General features: G+C 37.4%; 1 protein-coding gene across 4 annotated transcripts in view; it reads left to right on the top strand.

The window, feature by feature from the left end:
- NLK (nemo like kinase) overlaps nucleotides 1–17511 on the top strand; it is a 66972-nt gene that overhangs the window by 30174 nt on the left and 19287 nt on the right. For all 4 annotated transcript variants that reach the window (XM_037411557.1, XM_037411545.1, XM_037411551.1 and 1 more), the window contains 3 exons: nucleotides 4439–4568; nucleotides 6185–6240; nucleotides 16086–16192. In XM_037411557.1, coding sequence (XP_037267454.1) covers nucleotides 4439–4568; nucleotides 6185–6240; nucleotides 16086–16192 — 293 coding nt within the window. The remainder of the gene's footprint in view (nucleotides 1–4438; nucleotides 4569–6184; nucleotides 6241–16085; nucleotides 16193–17511) is intronic.

The following is a 17511-nucleotide window of genomic DNA, read 5'->3' as shown; positions in this document are numbered from 1 at the left end:
TGTTCATTATCTGTACAGCCTGAGATTCATTAGCTAATACAGATGGGATAACCCCTGTGTTGCAGAACCAGAAGAGCTCAGCCCAGCAAGCCTTTCAGCAACAAAGAAATAAAAGCATTCCTCTGTAACAGGCTTCAGCACTTATCTCTTTTCTCTGGTACTGTTTGTGCTGAACCAAAGCAGCTGCTACCCTGAGTTAAGAGAGAACAAACTCAACATGGCGTGAAATTACTGCACTTCCATTCACATTCATTAGAGTTATATTGTTACCAGCTACAAGCTTGACTGGTCTTTGCATGACTAATAACAAGAAATGCTACTTTGTGAGTTTTACCTTAAAACATGAACAAGACACAATGCAGAATTTGAAACCACGTGTATTATTGGTCCATCTAGTGATACGTGTTATAGCATCTTTATTGTCAATTGCTGGAATAATATTTATACTTAAAAGATCTGCAAAAAGGCAGATAGGAAATTCCTAAACAGAGATATGATTAAAAGGTGGCTGTTAACTCCAAAAGGTCTTGAGTGTAGGTGCCAGAGGTGTGCTGCTGCTGCTGCTAAAACATGCAACCTCTGAGATGTTTGTCATGGGGGAGGACTAGTATCCAAATCCTCAGGTACCAAACAGATGATTCCCCCTTGCTCAATTAGAAATGAACCAGCAAGCAAGTGGAAACGTGTTTTGGTATTTATTCCTCCTCCAGCAGATCAGTTTCATCCTGTCTAGTGGTAGGTTGAATTTCAGAAACAACTCTGTCACCTGCCTTAAATTCAGTGTCTTCTTGTTGGTGCTGCTGTAACAGTGAGACCTGGACATGGCTAAAAAGCTGCTGTGCGCCTTGTAGCAGGCCTGCTTTTTCTCTCCATGTATTCAAGTCCATCATGCATTTTGTCCAAAAAGCCTTCAGGACATTAATAAGAAACCTCCTGAAGAGCCAAGAGGACTGTAATACGTGCTTTGTCAACCCAGCAGTGTAGAATTTTCTGCAACAGGTTTTGTTACGATCTTTTGGTTCTTATTAGTACTTAAGCCCAAAACCAAAGGCAAACTATTCTTGATCTTTCTTTTAATAATGCTGCTTTTATTGATTGATTAATTACATATTGTTAAGCACTTTTCCAATTTCTCCTGTTTCACGTAGATATGGGAACTATATTGCATGTCAGACCTGTTTATGGAATTTTAATATGGCAAAAATACCTAAAATTTCAAAGCTGATTCTGATAAGTTGATTTATTTGCTTGTTAACATTTAGAAAACAGGTTGTTCTTCTATCACTAATTGGAATGGTGTCGTTCCGTTGTGGTAGTACTCAAATTCAGAAGTTGAATGGCTATAGGTACAGCTTAAATATACAGCTAGGAGCCTAAAAAGCCTGTGAAGCTTACAGTCTCCAGAACAAGAGGAAGCATGTTTAACAAAACCACAAACTCTCTGTAACTAGTTTTATGGAAATTGACTTCCTCTTGCTGTAAACAGTCAAGGCCATGCCCAAGTTTCAGATGACAGATTTTTATCAATCATGGAAGGGTGCATTGCTTGTTCACATGTCTGTCTTCAAAAATGTTGTTGTTTGTGACTTCTGGTTGTTTTAGGTCTGTCCATTTCAGGTTCTATTAAACTTCTGTAATTTGAGATAGAAAGCAAACAAACAATCTATTAAATCTGTGAAGCTGCAGCTTAATTTCTTCAGTGAACTAAGCCTACAGACAAATTACCATTGGTTTTTATGCCCTTTTTGTGTTGTACAACCCCTGGACATGATCAATGAAGAGGTTTTAGTCTGTCTTTCTCCATGGTTGTATATGTTTACTGCACTGATTTTTTATAGATAATAGAAATGGTACAAGTAGATGTGAACTCTCTCAAACTGCCTGGATCTTAAGCACTGTTTTATTGTCTTCAAACAAAATGAAACAGTTTTAGAGAACTAATTTATTTACAGTGTAAAATAGCAATTGTGTCTATTTAAAGACAGTTCTTTTGTTGTAGTTATGGCTTTTAAATACATTTCAAAGGAAAAATAATGAAACAAAGCCACATATTTAATTTTCTTCACCTTATTCAGAAATAATTGTAGTGTTCTAAATATGCTACAGTATAGCATAAAATAAATTTTGAAGGTTTTAAGTCAAACATTTTTCATAGCCAAGATAGCTATTTAACTCTTGTTTTAACTACGGTTGAACGTAACATAGCTGAAGAAAGCTGCTTGCGGTCTGCCTGGATATTAAGTCATTTGTGAGGAAATTTCATGTTGTCAAAGGTCTCAGGTCTTGCACCTGTAGGATACTTTAGTGTATCATCATTGCCATCCACTAGCGGAATTTATGCCGTAGCTGTGAATATCCTCCTAATAGCAGTTGTGTGTGTGCGGTTGTCAGCAATAGTGTCCAAACTCCAAAGGGAAAAAATGAGTAACTCAGTAGCATCTGCAGTGTAATCGGTGAGGATTTTTATGAATAAAATTTTACAACTTTGTTTCCGTTACAAGAATATATATGTCAAATTCCCAGAAATCAGCAGCTTTTAAGTTCCCTTTTGCAGGTTACAGGTTTGGTGGGTTGCCTTTTTTTCTTTTTTTTTTCTTTTTTTTTTTTTCTCCTTTTCCCCTTTAAAGCTGGTAAAAATTTGGTGGGGGCCAGAAATGCTGTCTCATAAAGAGAGAAGAATACCGCTAATTAGCTGATCAGTGGTGCTTGACCTTGCAAGCAGTGGGAGCTCTCAGCTCATGCTGGGATCAAATTTATATGAATTTGTGAGCCACTGCCTGTTACTGGCCCTGCTGTGTGTCATTCAAAATCTGCCTCTGCAATAATCCTAAAGCTAGGGCCAGCCTGAAGTGTGCCTGCTCATGATGAATAGTACCTTGTTTTGCAAATCGACTCATTGAGGTAACCATCATCTGTGAATGAAGTGACTGTACACTGTGAGGGAGGGTATTTCAGTCCGGCCAATGGTGAGTGCCGAGTTGCATTAACAGTGGATTTTCTGTAGCTTTTCCAGTTTCATTCCCCTTCTTTCCAATTTAGGCTACAGGCAAGAGGCAAAGGTCCTGGAGACAATAGGAAACATATTGTGAATTGGAAGACCTTTTCAGATTCTTTTTGGCTCTGTGTTTCCCACCATAGAAATAGTCTGGTATCAACTTTCCCAGGTTCCCCTCCGCCCCTCATTTAAAATACAGATAAGCAGCGGCTGTTAACAAGTGTTGTAGCTGAGTGTGTTGGGGCAGTTCTCCTTTGACTCCCAACCACCGGTATCAGTGGTTACTTCTGACTTTCTGGATTGATTGAATAGTTTTGTGTTCTGAGGGACTTGGAGATAAGGCATATATTTGATTACCCCATTCTAATTTTTTATTTAGATGCTTAAAACAGCATGGACCTGAGACAAAAGAAGAAGCCTTCCCTGCCGTCTGTAGGAGAGTCACACCACAGTTAGAAAAGCCAGCAACTTTTTAAGGACAAATGTAGTCATCAGGGTACATAGCTGGATGTAGAGTCTTAAGTGGTTATGGCGTTTCACTGAGAAGAAAGTTATTTTGGTCATCCCAATAAAAATGTGCAGAAAAAAAATGAACGTTTCTTAACAACTAAAGATCTAGAAACCCTGTTTTGTAGTGAGGTTTGAGAACCCTCACCTTAAAAACCGTGATGGGGAATTGAGGCACCATAATCTCCTTGCTCTAGTTTTATGGTTCTCATTATAAAATACTATTTTCAGAATCCAATTACTTTAAATTAAAATACTTGCCATGTGCAAAGCACCTTATAATTTCTGAACTACTATACTTGCATCCCATGAGCTCTATGGGAGAGAGCCAGGTATCATGCCTGTTTCACATTTGTGGAGACTTAGATACCATGTGCTGTTGCTTCTCTAGATGTAAAGTGATTTAGTGATAGATCAAGTAACAGTCTTACACTTGCCAGCGTTCTGTCAGAATGGGATTATTACATTTTTTGCCCTGTTAGGAACAAGAAAGCAGTAGACCTGACAAAAGCAAATCTGTGTAACTGAGAAAATGTTTTAATCTTAATAAGGTCTTTTTGGGGAGGTGAAGGAGATGTTTATTGTCCCATCTGCTCCTCGGCTCAGGGTGTTGACCTACCTTTGAGCTCCAGTGTATGCCAGTGGCAGGCAGTATATGCACTGCTGTACATGTGTCCAGCCACTTAACAGCTACCAAGCTTGACTGGGTATGTGTATTTGTACTGGAATCAAAGAGTGATCGCACTGCGTTTAATACAGACTCTATAGTACAGTGCATAATGCCCTTTGCTTGATACTTTTTTCCCTAGAAATGTCTTCGCATTGTTTTGACTCACCGTCTAAGTTAAGAATGATAAGAACTCTAAAATATTTTTTTCTGATTTAGAAAAATTGTCTAACAGTAGTATGTGATGTTCTAAATCTTTTATTCTGTAGGTCAGTAACAGATCCACGAGATGGAAAGAGAGTTGCACTCAAAAAGATGCCCAACGTCTTCCAAAATTTGGTCTCTTGTAAAAGGGTCTTCCGGGAGTTGAAGATGTTGTGTTTTTTTAAGCATGACAATGTAAGTAAATTCAAAGTAATTTTGAAGTCTTTGATGAAGCCTAATTGTGAAATGGAGCTATCTATAACAGAATTATTTTTTTCTTTTAAATTATAGAATATCTAAAATGCTTTAAAAGCTCTCTAATTTTACGGTTATCAGATTTCCTCAAAACTCAAATATTACTGTTGCGAACACTATAAAAAATGAAATTATCGAGAATCTAAGGATATTCATAATTTCCCTTCCAAAATGTTTGCAAATAGCCAGGCAATACACTTCCACCTAATCCTGTTTTAGGCTTTAGATAAATGTCAGTCTGCACAAAGCTATGCCAGCTGGAGATCCTTTCGCTTGCAAGCTGTTTCTTACTCCATCTTCCTCTCCTTTTTGTTGGAGTTTGTAGTTGTCTTACCTCTTCTAGCAGAGGGGTCATACAAGCAGTCCCAAGTCTGGGTTAGGTAAAATCACCTAGGTTAAGTTAAAACATTTAGAAATTGTTTAAATTGACCCATATGGCTGTGTCTGAAGTGAATCAAGAAGTACTTACAGAAACTGTTCCGCAAGTGCAACTGTGGATATGGTAACCTCCTCCCATTGATGAGCAGTAACGGGCATGTTGGGAGTACTGTCCTCTCCTAGTGGAATGGGATCAGGAAGTGGGTATCTGTTTCAGAACCTTATTTCATTGCTTTTCCTCCTATTTTAAAGTTTACAATTTTTTATCTGAGGGTATCGTATTCCAAGGAAGATTTTTATTTGTGGGTAAGCACTGGATTCAGATAAGTGGTGTTGTCACTGGGGAGCAAAAGAGGGGACTGCCTTGCAAGCATGTACCAGATTGCAGAGTCCCCACCCCACTACTATCACCGGTCCTTGGGAAATGGATTCTGGGGCAAGATTTCTTTTGAACTGGTACCTTAAACTGCTCCTCACCAGTGTCTTCGTTATGGAGATTTTACTGAGGACTATAAAATTAAATAAAAGCATCTCTGTAAGCAGTCAGAAGTCGAGTCTGATAACCACTGAAGTTTGTGTACCTCATCTAAATGTCATGGATATTCCTAGGACAGGATCTAAAAGACGACACCAAGGTAGTATTTTTTCCTATGAGAGGATGTAAGTTCTGTGCTGCTGCTTTTCTATCTATTTTCTTTGCACAGAGAGCTGAGCTTCTGATTCAGAATGTGAACAACTTTGAGTTTTGTAATTCCCACGTGGAAGCAGTGTATCACAAAACTCTTAAAAATGAAAGGCAGAACAAAGTAATATCTTTTGCTTTTGCATTTCTTTGCTAGAATTACTTCTTCCAGGTATTTTATGGTTATATATATATTTGAAATAAACCAGTTTTTAATGGGTAGATAAATTTATGCTTTTATGCTAGTATTGAACAGCTGGAAAAAGTTTCTTGCATTAACAACAACAACAAAAAAAAAAAAAAAAAAGAGATCCTGAATGTACAGAATTATCTTTCCTGGCTATTATATTCACATATCTAGTGACATAGAATATTGGTCTGTCTGTGTGGGATAGAATAAAGCTAAGCTCTGTAAGAAAGATGCAGTCTGACTGTCTTTTTGAAAGGGCTTTCATTCTGTTTGGGATAGGTCTTGATCTTGTATGGTGTTTCCTAGGTACTCTCTGCCCTCGACATACTCCAGCCTCCACACATTGACTATTTTGAAGAAATGTATCCTAAATGTAAAATAGAGCATCCTAATTGAGGTAGGTGTAATTTTCATTAGCTTAGAAACTGCAAGTAGTTGGTGGAGTCTATAAAATAGAGCTACAAAAACTTTGAGTCTGTATCTGCACAGTTTTATTTGAAGAAGTGAATCTGTACTATGAAGAACTCTTAGTTAATGTGAACGTTGGAGGTAGAATAGTTCAGGATTGAACATGAAGCTCTGAGTATGTAAGATCCAGTAAATGCAGGGCATTGCGGTGTTTACCAACAGATAAGTGATTCCCCTAAAATATTTTTTTGAAAACTGTATCAAATAATTAACTTCCTCTCTGTTATTAGTGCCATAAAATACTTTCTGGTGTTTTCAGAGAGTGCTACTGTCACATACTTTGAAAGCATGACTTCAGAGGTGTTTCGGCAGACTAGTTGGGTTGTGGCTTTCCTTGTTCAGCCTCTATCTTGATCATGAAAACAGATTTCACAGATACATGTGTTGTTTTATGTGTCACTGGTGCAAAGGTACATGCTGTCTGTGGGTAACTATTATTAAATTGAATTTTAGTACATAACTTGATGGGAGAATTTAATGTTTTGTTCTTTTTTTTTCTTTTTCAAACCTCAGGGTATCTTCTGTTTTGGGGGTTGGGAATTTCTGCATTCTTAAACACTGAAAAATAAGTAAAACTTACTTTTAAATTGAGCTGGGTAGGCTCTTACTGACTAGTTGGAAGAGAAGTTCTGTGACTCAGAGCAGGTTGTTTTAGTACTTGCTCTAAATTGCTATAAATTACTGCGGTGAGTTGAGTACAGGTTTTCATGGTACAGAAGGTATCTAGAAATATTGTAAAATTTAGAACAAAAAAATATTTTAAATAAGGGTGATTCTGTTTTCTGCAGAGACTTCACTAGCTACAGACTGGGATTCATAATAAAGATTGTCTGCCTAGATTAATCCCACTCTGTTCTCTTCTTTATGCTATTTTAAAAATTTAACATGCTAAGATCCAATTTTTGAGAAGTTTTTAGCTAATGAAAAGTGAACTTGATAATCAGCACTGAATGAGATTATTTGTTTCTATTTTATCTTTTATGTGTGTAGGAAGAAAGCTTTTCACCAGACTCTTGCCCATAACAGTTTTAAAATTATTTACAGAGTTTTATGAACTTTTCAGATATTTTTACAACATGCTGTTAGTAACAAAATATCCTTTGTAGACTTCAGTAAAAGTGATATTTTAGAGAGCAGATAATCAAATATCCTAACACATCGACATTTCCATTATCAAATCAGTGTTTCAGTACAGGGATCTGTGATACAGCTGAGGTCACCTAATAGACTTCCGTGTTTTCTGTGGAAAACTCCAAAAGCAAACACTGAAAATTAAACTCAGTGCTGAATTGTTGAAAGCGAACACTCAAATCAGAGCATATTCAGTTATGTGTCATCTCACTGTACTGCTGCTCCTTTCACAGCTTTGATTGCAGTCTTTTCAAGTTTATAATTCACAACCCAGTTGTGCAAATAAAAATTTCCTCCCAAACCCAAAACTGTTACCAAAATCTCCTTGGAAATCAGGCATGGCATAATGAAATATCTGTTATAAGCTTATGTAAGACACCTGCCAATCAGTTTTCATCTGAAAACGCATGCATGTACATTCATGAGCATATATACAGTGTTCTGATTGAGGATTTGGGTTTATTTTCTAAAATTATATAGTTTTTATATAATCATAATTGGGATCGAAGTGCTTTTTTCTGTTACCTGAATGCACAGTAATAGTTAAGTTCTACAAAAATCACTGCATTGTCCCACAGATGTCCACATCATGTGTGCTGCAGGTCTTACGAGTAGCTTTATTACACTGTGTCAGTGTCCAGCGGAGCTGCTTGAGGTTGGAGTGCACCAGCTTACTCTTATGGTTAGACGTGGGAAGGTTGTTTTTTTATTTACTAGTGGGTCTTGGCTGCTTTTCTGTATGACCCACTTTACAAGACAATCAATGGGTAGAAAATTGTCATTCCTTATTTTTAGATAAACTGAACGTTGTGAAGTATGGCTTGATCTATTTATAATAACTCAAATTGATTGGTGAAGAAAGTAGGTGTATTTTAAACTTAGTGATTTTAACCAAAGTACAGCACAATTTACTGATTGATAAACAAATTCATTGGTTGAATATATTGCTGTACTATACTAGGGCTTTTTCATGTGAATGTTAGATAAAGCTCTTAAATTTTGCTTTGATACTTCTTCCATGCGAATAGCATGTAAGTAGTCTTCAAAAACTGGATTTTGGTTATTTGCACCAGTTCAATGCCCTCATTTTATAACAAGTCATATGAGTTATAAATCAGATCTAGGTTAAGGATTACTCCTTCCGTGTAATTGTACGATCAAGAATATTTAAATGGGATAAGCTTATTTTTATGAGCCTAGCTACTGCCAAGTTTTGAATATAAAACCAGAAATGTTAGTTTCCTTCATGGTTAACTGATTTTTAAGTCATTCTGACTAATGTTTTATAGGGCTGATTTTTTTTAATGTAATTTGTTTGAATTTCTGGACTCTTAATATTGGTAATAAAGACTATTTGCTTTGTGTAGTCTTCTTTCTCCTTTATTTTGAAATAATTGCAGGAAGTGCATTTATGACCCTTAAATTCATTAGAAGAATGAATGAATAGGTGTTTCAATTTATATGCACATTTTTGATTGCATGCGCTTCTACTTACTGTAGTATAAGGAGAAGTTACTTCAGATTTGTTTTAAGAAGATCAGGTAACTATATTCCATATTTGGGAAATGTAGCTGTAAAAATTTATTTTGTTGATACACTAGTATAGTTCCTAAAGATACCATAGTGACATTCCGTTTTTACAATAAGATATATTGATCAGTGATAAAAGTGTAAAGTGGTGGAGTTGGTACTACTTGCTTTCCTTTATTCTTTCTAAGGAGCTGTAGTGCCCTTTTTGGGGAAAGAAAAAAAAATAGTGAAAGAATGACTAAAATTATATGAACGATGTGTTGCAAATGAACTGGTAGAGTTAGTTGCAGTTGTTCAGTGTCTCATAGGTACTAGGAAGAATTGCAAAGTATATTTTGTAAAGAGAACTCATTATAAAACTGACTGAAAATTTTGATGATAAATTAGAAGATTTCTTACAAAACTGGTGTTGAATAAAGGAATTCTAATCTAGTGAGATTTTTGTTTTAGAATGAAAATTCTTTGCAAACTGTTAGGTTGAGATATAATTTGAATGTATAATGATGCTGTAGATTGAAAATCTTTGTGAGCATTTAATACCTTTATACAGGTATCCGTATTTCTGCCAATATCACCTCGTGCAAAAATGAATATATAATGGAGCATATATTTTTCTGGGTGTCTGTCTTGAGAACTGTTAGTAAATTTTAGGGGTTTTATATTAATCATTAAGGTGATGTTCAAGGCTTATCCCTGCAATCATCAGCTTAACTTGGTGGGACAGAAGTATTGTCCCTGATACACAAGCTTGGATGATGTTTTGGTTCTGCAGTATGCCTGTTTCCCTAGGTGGACTGACCTAGCTTTAAAGCACATCAATTGTAAAGATAAAGAGCAAATCAGGTTTTTCTAGAGCATCTAAAAAGCTTTTCATTACAATTAACATATCTGTTAATTCTTGTTTGGACTGATTTGACAGTGTTAGGTTTATGGCTGGTCTCTGATCTTAAGGGTCTTTTCCAACCTAAACAATTCTTGGATTTATAGCTCTTTTTTTTCCAATTACAGAGTCTTCTGCAACTGATTGCAATACTGAATTCTGCAACTGGAGATACACAGGCATTCTCTTTTAAGAACTATCCTAAGTTTCTATAGTAACTTTCTGAACACCTTTTCCATTAAAGTAAATATTAGAAGCAGCTGAAAAGACATCGGGTTTGTCAGTCTTGTTATACTGATTGAGAAAGATTTTAATACTAGTAAAAACAAAGGTGTGCAGCAGTTCCCTCCCATTGATCTTATTAAGAGGTGAAAGAACTGAGTTTTGGAGAGATTATGGAGTGAATCTCTCGTATATGTAGGGTGGAGGAGGGTAGATAGGGACGAGGTAAGATTTGGTTCCTCCAGCCAGAAAAGGGACAGTGACAACACTGGTGGGGGACCGAGCAGTGTATGCTCAGGCTTCCTGTTCTTTCACAGTATCCTTAGAAAGGGTTTCCTTGTTTAAGTGCCCTTCCGAAATGTCATCACGACTAGTTCCTCTGGGCCAACACACAAACAAATTGGAACAGGGACCCCAAGGATTAAGAGGACTAGTACACTCCATAGAAGGCTATGGCTTGCAAGCTACGGTTGCAGCTGGTAACACAGCAGTTTATGTTATTGGGTCAGGTGGAATTGTGACTTCGATTCTTGCTAGGTATTTATAAGAACAGAGTGGGTTGATGGACTTTCTACAGGTAATGAAAGCATGGTGGTGTTATTGTCAAACCAGTCAACTGTGTGAGGGAGCCCTAGATCTCTGCATGAATGAGCTGTGTGCCATAGTAGCTCTAGTCTCTGTAACACGAGGCTCTTTTGCCTTGGGTTAAAATTTTGCTTTATTCAGCAGTAAAGTTGTAATACCTTTATTCCAGCATTTGCAAAACCTCGTTGGATAATATTGCCTAGAACTGAAAATATTTTCCTTCGTATGCATTGGTATGAAATTATTTCTATTGAGAAGACATGGGAAAATACCAGGGAGGTTTTGAAGTTGAATATCATATATTGTTAGCAGTATTCTTTCAAGTAGAGTCTGCTGGCAGTATTGCCAAGCTGTCAATGATTCAATAAGAACAGAATGAAATTTTCCCCTTTGTCTTTTTAATTTTAAACCTTTTATAGGTACTAAATAAATGATCTTCATTCCTAACTTAAGGATTATGACTTGATTTTTTAAGAACCTGAAATAACACGAGAGAAGGTTTTAAAATGTTAACTTTGACTAGCAACTCTTCACACTGCTTTTTTGACATTTGGTGTTACACTTTTTAAACAATTTATTTTAAAAGCTATTTGTAGAATAAATTATCAATAGTAATTAGTAATTTATCCACAATTCTACTACTGATTAATCCACATTCCCCCTTGCACTGTTCTTCTTTCTACTTATGGAAGTATTTGATAATTTTACTGCATCTGTCCATAAGCACTGTAAAATACCAGGATAGTGATCTGTAAGAAGTGCTTGGTAGCACAAACACATTTCCCATTTGAATATCAAATTCAGGTAACTTCAGGACCACATAATTAAATAACCAAGTGAAATTTTGAAACTAACACTGAAGCAGTGGAGTTTATTTTTGTATTCTGCAGAGCACATCCTGCCATACCTCTGGGGAGCGTCTCACTGGTCCATTTCAGACACATGATTTTTACTGGCACCAGAGAATCTACTTGTACATCTTACTCTTGCTAACCACACTGTACAGCTAAGAAAACTTGTCACAAGCCTATCCGCAGTCTTGCAGGTGTGACACGCCAGATGTTTTTGTCTTTACCAAAACAGAGCTTCCACAGCATTCAAGCTTTGTTTTACAAATACAGAGACAAAATTACTTACATAAAAATCAGTGATTTTATTGTACATAATACAAAATATGGTGCCACTAAACTGCAGGTGATTAATAGCAATGCCATTAACTCAGAGCTGATGATGACATGGTGCTTTTGTGGCAGGATGGGAAGTCCAGCTCCTGATGAGTTTTGAAGCTGAGCAGGAGTGGAGAGGTGGGAGCTGCTGCTTCACCTAAGTGCTTCTCTCATTGTATGGCAGCTCAGTTATTCTCTGCATTAGGAACTCATCAAGAGCTTTGAATCCCTTACCTTACACAGAAGTAAGATTCAGGTGGAGTTTCAGTATTTTCTTCCTGGTATGAAAAACTATCTTTGTTATTTTTTCCCCCAACTCCAAAACCATGTCCCTACAAAAAGCTTCTGCTGTTACTTGTCTGTGGTCTTTGACACATGCCGTGGATTGCAGTTTCTACATTGCATAGAGGTGACCTGATGACAAATGTAACAGTAGTTTTACCTGTAACAGAAAAGTCAGTAAATTTTAAACTTAAAAAACGATTTAGATAAGCATTAGAGTCATTACATGTTTTTTAAATAATTGTTGCACTATTTTTACATGGACCAGGTCTTTTTTTCTTTTATATTTTGGGTATTGGTACAAAATGAGGATGTTATAGAAATATTTCTGCTAGAATGCTGTGAAGTCTGCAAAGAGGTAGAGGAGAACAGAGGTGGTATCACAAACTAACCTTGATATGATCCTAATGTAAAAGCAAATATAACTGAATTATGCTAAAATAGGAGAAAACCCCTTGTCCACATTTTATAGAAAATCCTGAAATATGTAAGAGAGTTTTGTTTTGGGTTTGGTTCAAAAAACCCCATGTTTCTTACAGTATCATGCAGATAGACATCTCCACTCCATTCTTAGCATCCATCTAATCCACCTACCCCAGAACTTGTTCATAGAATGCTGGCCTCTTCCCAGAAAAACGGTCTATAGAGTTGAGGTTTGGGGTATGCGGAGACCTAAAAAGAAGAATCCAAGTCACCGTGACAATACCACATCACAGAAGGTACTTTTATTCCTTTCAAAAATTTGTCTGTCGCTTTGTAAAATTTACCAACTCAGCAGGTCTCCCAGTCAACAGAGTAAGTGAAGTTCTTTTGTGCCATGCATTTGCCTTGGTAATTATTCTGAAGCAAATTGGTACATTTGTAGTTCTAATTTTATACAGCTACTTAACTAATTACTGCTGTCAGTAGCAATTTTTATCTGGTACTAATGTTCAGCTTAGCTGAATATTACAGCACCAGTGACCGCCTCATAGCCAGCTTATTTTAATGTTCAACTTAAAAAAGAAAACTGCAGGTACCTGTTTGAATCATTAATTGAAATCCCATAGGGGTTTTGTTGTCTGTTTTTGCTAAACATTTATAGTGGGGCCAGAGTAAAGTCATTGACCCGCTTGGGTACCAGCTGTTTAAGAAGCTGCCACGTTTGTAAAAGGCAGGAACATCAAGCAAGTGCTGCTTTTGCTCTTGTTTAGAGACCCTCATTAAATTATCTAGAGACAATAATCAGATAGCTGCTGTTCAAGTTAATGGCACCTCTGAGCCCCTGTCAAGAGAGCTTTATTTAATGCGCAGCAGACCTGGAGTGGTGCAGGTGCCATTTCAGGCCCTCATTTAATTTAAGCTGCTTTAGTTGGCATGGCAACTAGTTGAGACATCTGGGAGACATTATGCTCGGGATTGAGATTTAGGAGGATTTGTGGTGTAGCAAAACAAAAATCTTATCATAATAAAGTGCAGAGTAATGCTTTTGGATTTTTTTAATATTTTACGTTAAAAATAAAATGCAAAAATTTTTTGCAGCTGTGAAGTAAACCCCAAATTTTAAAAAGCTGGTATAAATATTTAAGATGGCCTTTGCAAAAGGAAAAGAAAAATTGGGGGACTAGAAATTGTGGTGCTGCAGGGTTAAGTTTTTTTCTTTATTAATTCTTTATGAATGCAATTTTAATTTGGGGTATTTTCAGTCCAAAAGTTGGCAATATTTAATTTATAAAATTAGTTTTTGTGGAGTGTTGCTGGCAGTTGAACAGTTTGGCTGATAGGGATTTGACCAGCTAGGGTGTGCAGAGCAACAGATGGAAGTAGAACGTTGATGAGGTAGAGGTGAAAGAAAATGTAAGTTTTCTCTAGATTGTTTTAAGTGCATCTTGACCTGTGCCAATTAATGGGTGATAATGGTAAGAGCAAGTAGAAGTTTCTGCTGAAGCTGACTTGCTTGCTGTGTTACTAGGAGATAAATATCTTAACTGAAGTCAGGGTTTGCTATTATATTTCAGACTTGATATGTAGCAGAGCTGGTTATAAAGAGCGCTGAACCGACTGATAGGCTCCTACGGGATAATGGTGAGATTTAACAACAAAACAAAGCCCCGGAGGCTGACCTAGTTAGCTTGGCTTTCAGAGGAAAGGTTAGGATGGCACACTTGTAAAAATACCACCATGAGGTCAATGAGTTCATGAAGCCACCGGAGCTCAGGCTGGCCGAGCTGAAGCGCGTACCTTCCCCCAGCCCGGTAGCCCCGGGTCCTCCCGGGTGCAGGATCTGGCCCGGGCCCGCGGCGACGCGTACCGCTGATCCCTGTGTGTTTCTGGAAGGCTGGGAGCTACTGCTGCTTTACCTTGAACTGTGTATGAGCCTGGCACACCAAGGGAGATGCTAGATTTGGGCCCGGGAGGTGCAGTTTTGTTTCTGACTCTCTCTCCTTGATCTTTTGCATGACCTTGGCCGTGGGCACCACCTCTCTGCCACATTTTTGTCTGCTTTGAACGTTGCAGGGCTTGGTGTAGCTTGTAATACTTCATGCCTTGCGCAGGGGTCTTGGTGAGACATGTGATAGCTTGCTGTAAAGCAGAAGTTCAGTTAACATATGGCTACCATGTTTGACCTTCTTCAGCCACAGATACAACAGTATCAGAGATTTTTGTTTCAAATATGACTGCTAAAGGTAGCTTTTAAAGCAATAATGCTTCGTAATTATCAGGCTTATTTGGTACACAAGTTGACAATGCACAGTGTTGCATTTTCAGTCCTTCTTGGAAGTTGAGGTGCTGTGGTTTTGCTTTAAACTGTTCTGAACCACAGCTCCAAAACCAAATCTGAATTTCCCAGTGGTGTGTGTCAGTGAAGTAGAGTGCCACAGCAGCAGCTTCTCTCCAGCTCGAGGGGCTCCTCATCGCTGGCCCTCATGGAAACTCTCTGTTGCTGACAGCCCCATACAACTCGGGGCAGCGTGCTCTGTAGTATCCCAAGTGGCTGCCCTAACGATTTCTGCATGTGTTTTGTAACTGCAACATACTCAGGAAATTGACACGATGATGCTGGTTTTGTGGGTTAAGATATGCTGCTTGTGTCTTCCATATTTCTCCATTTTTAAAACATTGTATTTTTAGTGCTTCCTGAATAAACACAATACCCTTCTTAATCCGCACCTTACCTCGGTATAAGCCACAGCATATAGATCTCTTAGTATCTGCAAGTATTTGTGTAAATTACCAGTGAGTATGACTATTGCTGTTCATGCCTGTGAGTATGTGAATAAGTGGTTTCTGTTTGGTTTTGGTTTAGTTTTTTTCCCTCCAGATAGAAGTTTGGGCTTTGTTGGTTTGTTTGTTTTTTTTTTCTTTGCCCTCTCCAGTAATAATTCAGAAGAGGTTTTATGACTGTGATTTGTATGTATTTGTATGTGAGAAGGTAAAATAATGTGTATTGGCTAGATTTAGGGAAGCGGATATATTTTTCAAAGTCTGCATAACTGACCGTGTAGCAGCCTGCGAGGTCCTTTTGCTGACAGACTTCCATGGGCTTGGGCTTGCACTTGCCAGTTTGCTGGTTAAACCATGTTGATGTATGTCTACTATGAAGATGCTACTTCAGTTGTTTGTAACTTGTGGCTCACTGATTTTAAGGAAAAATTTAAAGTTTCAAGGTGCCATTAATTGTATTAAAATTTTATTTTGTTTTCTGAGTCGTAATTTGACTTTGGAATTTTGTAACAACTACCTTAATTGAAATGCTACTTTATTGAGTAATCTATTTTCTTTCACAATCCATTTTTTATTTTCATTCTTGTAAGAGTCTGGAGACTTGACCTCTGAAGAAGCTTTATTCTTTTTTGCTCAATAGCTCTGACCTGTAAGAGCTCAGATTCCTAGGAGTTAGAGTAAATGTTTCAAGAAATTGTGTGCTGGACTTTCTGCTTTTGCCTTAACTAATAAATTGAAGATATGTTGTCACTGAATTGATGCAGAGTGACCTCCATAAGATTATCGTCTCTCCTCAGCCACTCAGCTCGGATCATGTCAAAGTTTTTCTTTACCAGATTTTAAGAGGTAATTTTTCTTCTTTTAAATGTAATGAAAGTTATGTAGTAGTAGTTGGGTTTGGTTTGGGGTTTTTTTGTTTGTTTGTTTCTTAAGGTTTATTCTCAACACATCCTCATCTTGCATAGGTTTCCTGTGGAAACTTGTTCTTTTTGTTTCATGTTATGAATGAATAACGAGCATTAATTATTCTGATTGTAAGAATCCTTCCATGGTAGTAATGGGTAAAGACGGCAAGACTTATCTTCAGCTGCAAAGGCTTTTTCAGTGGCCTGTGGGAGTCTTAAGGTGGGTGGGTGCGTTTTAACAGAACTCCAATGCTTTTTGAATCGAGGTCCAGAAAGGATACCTTGACTGAGCCAAAATGATAAACATGTATGTGACTATACCCACTTAAGGTATTCTGGATAACAGTCCAGTTCAAATTGTTATGGAACAGTCCACTGAAGTTTGATTTTTAGCTAAAACAATGTACCATAATAGTAATTTTAAACTTGATTTATTTATTTATTTTCAGTCCCATTTGGAAGCTTTTATCCAAGAAATGAGATTATTGTGCTTGTCCTTTGAACATCTGATCAGTGGTAGTCCAGTTGCTTTTCCATTGGCTTTATTTGAGTATTATCACTGGAATAAGCTGAAAGCAAAGTCAATTTTATCTGGTAGAAAATAAATAGTCGATCATATTTTTAGAAAGCAGAGCAAAGAAGTGTAAATCATATCCAGAATTAGTACGGGCTATTCCAGGTACCTGTAGTGCTACACAAAAGATTTATACTCCTAAAGGACAAAAGGCATTTGTGCCTCTGTGATTATCTAGTTTGACGGGGGGAACACTCCAAACACTAATTTCTATCAAAATGGCAACTGTCAGTTAAAGTTTGTTCAAAGGCTACTTGAATTCTCATTCCATTTGCCCGGCTTTTGACCTGAGAGCTTAGTGTTCCCCAGTTTAATACTATTATTGATTCTTGCTCTATCTGACCCCACTTGAATTACAGCCATCTTTCCATTTTCCATGCTTTGTCTACTGCTGTAGTTCATGTGCATAAACAACTTCATGTTGGCATACTTTCTTCCACTGTACTTTTTACGAAGGTGCTTTCTGCCTTACTTTCATTTTCTTAAAAAGACCAGAATTGTAGCTTCAGGGAGAGCAAAAGCCCGCAGGAAGCATAGGTTATCTCTCTTTTCTAACCACCCCAGTGTTAGAAACATCCCCAATGACTCTGATCAGGTGTCCTAAGTTCATTAGCTCTAGCGTTGAATTTTTGCAGTAATAAAGTTAAGAAAAGGGCCTAGGCCAAACTATTTTGGGCCTGGATTCT

The sequence above is a fragment of the Falco rusticolus genome, chromosome 1, assembly GCF_015220075.1.
Source record: "Falco rusticolus isolate bFalRus1 chromosome 1, bFalRus1.pri, whole genome shotgun sequence".
NCBI classification, from domain to species: domain Eukaryota; kingdom Metazoa; phylum Chordata; class Aves; order Falconiformes; family Falconidae; genus Falco; species Falco rusticolus.
This window is presented reverse-complemented; position numbering and strand designations above follow the sequence as displayed.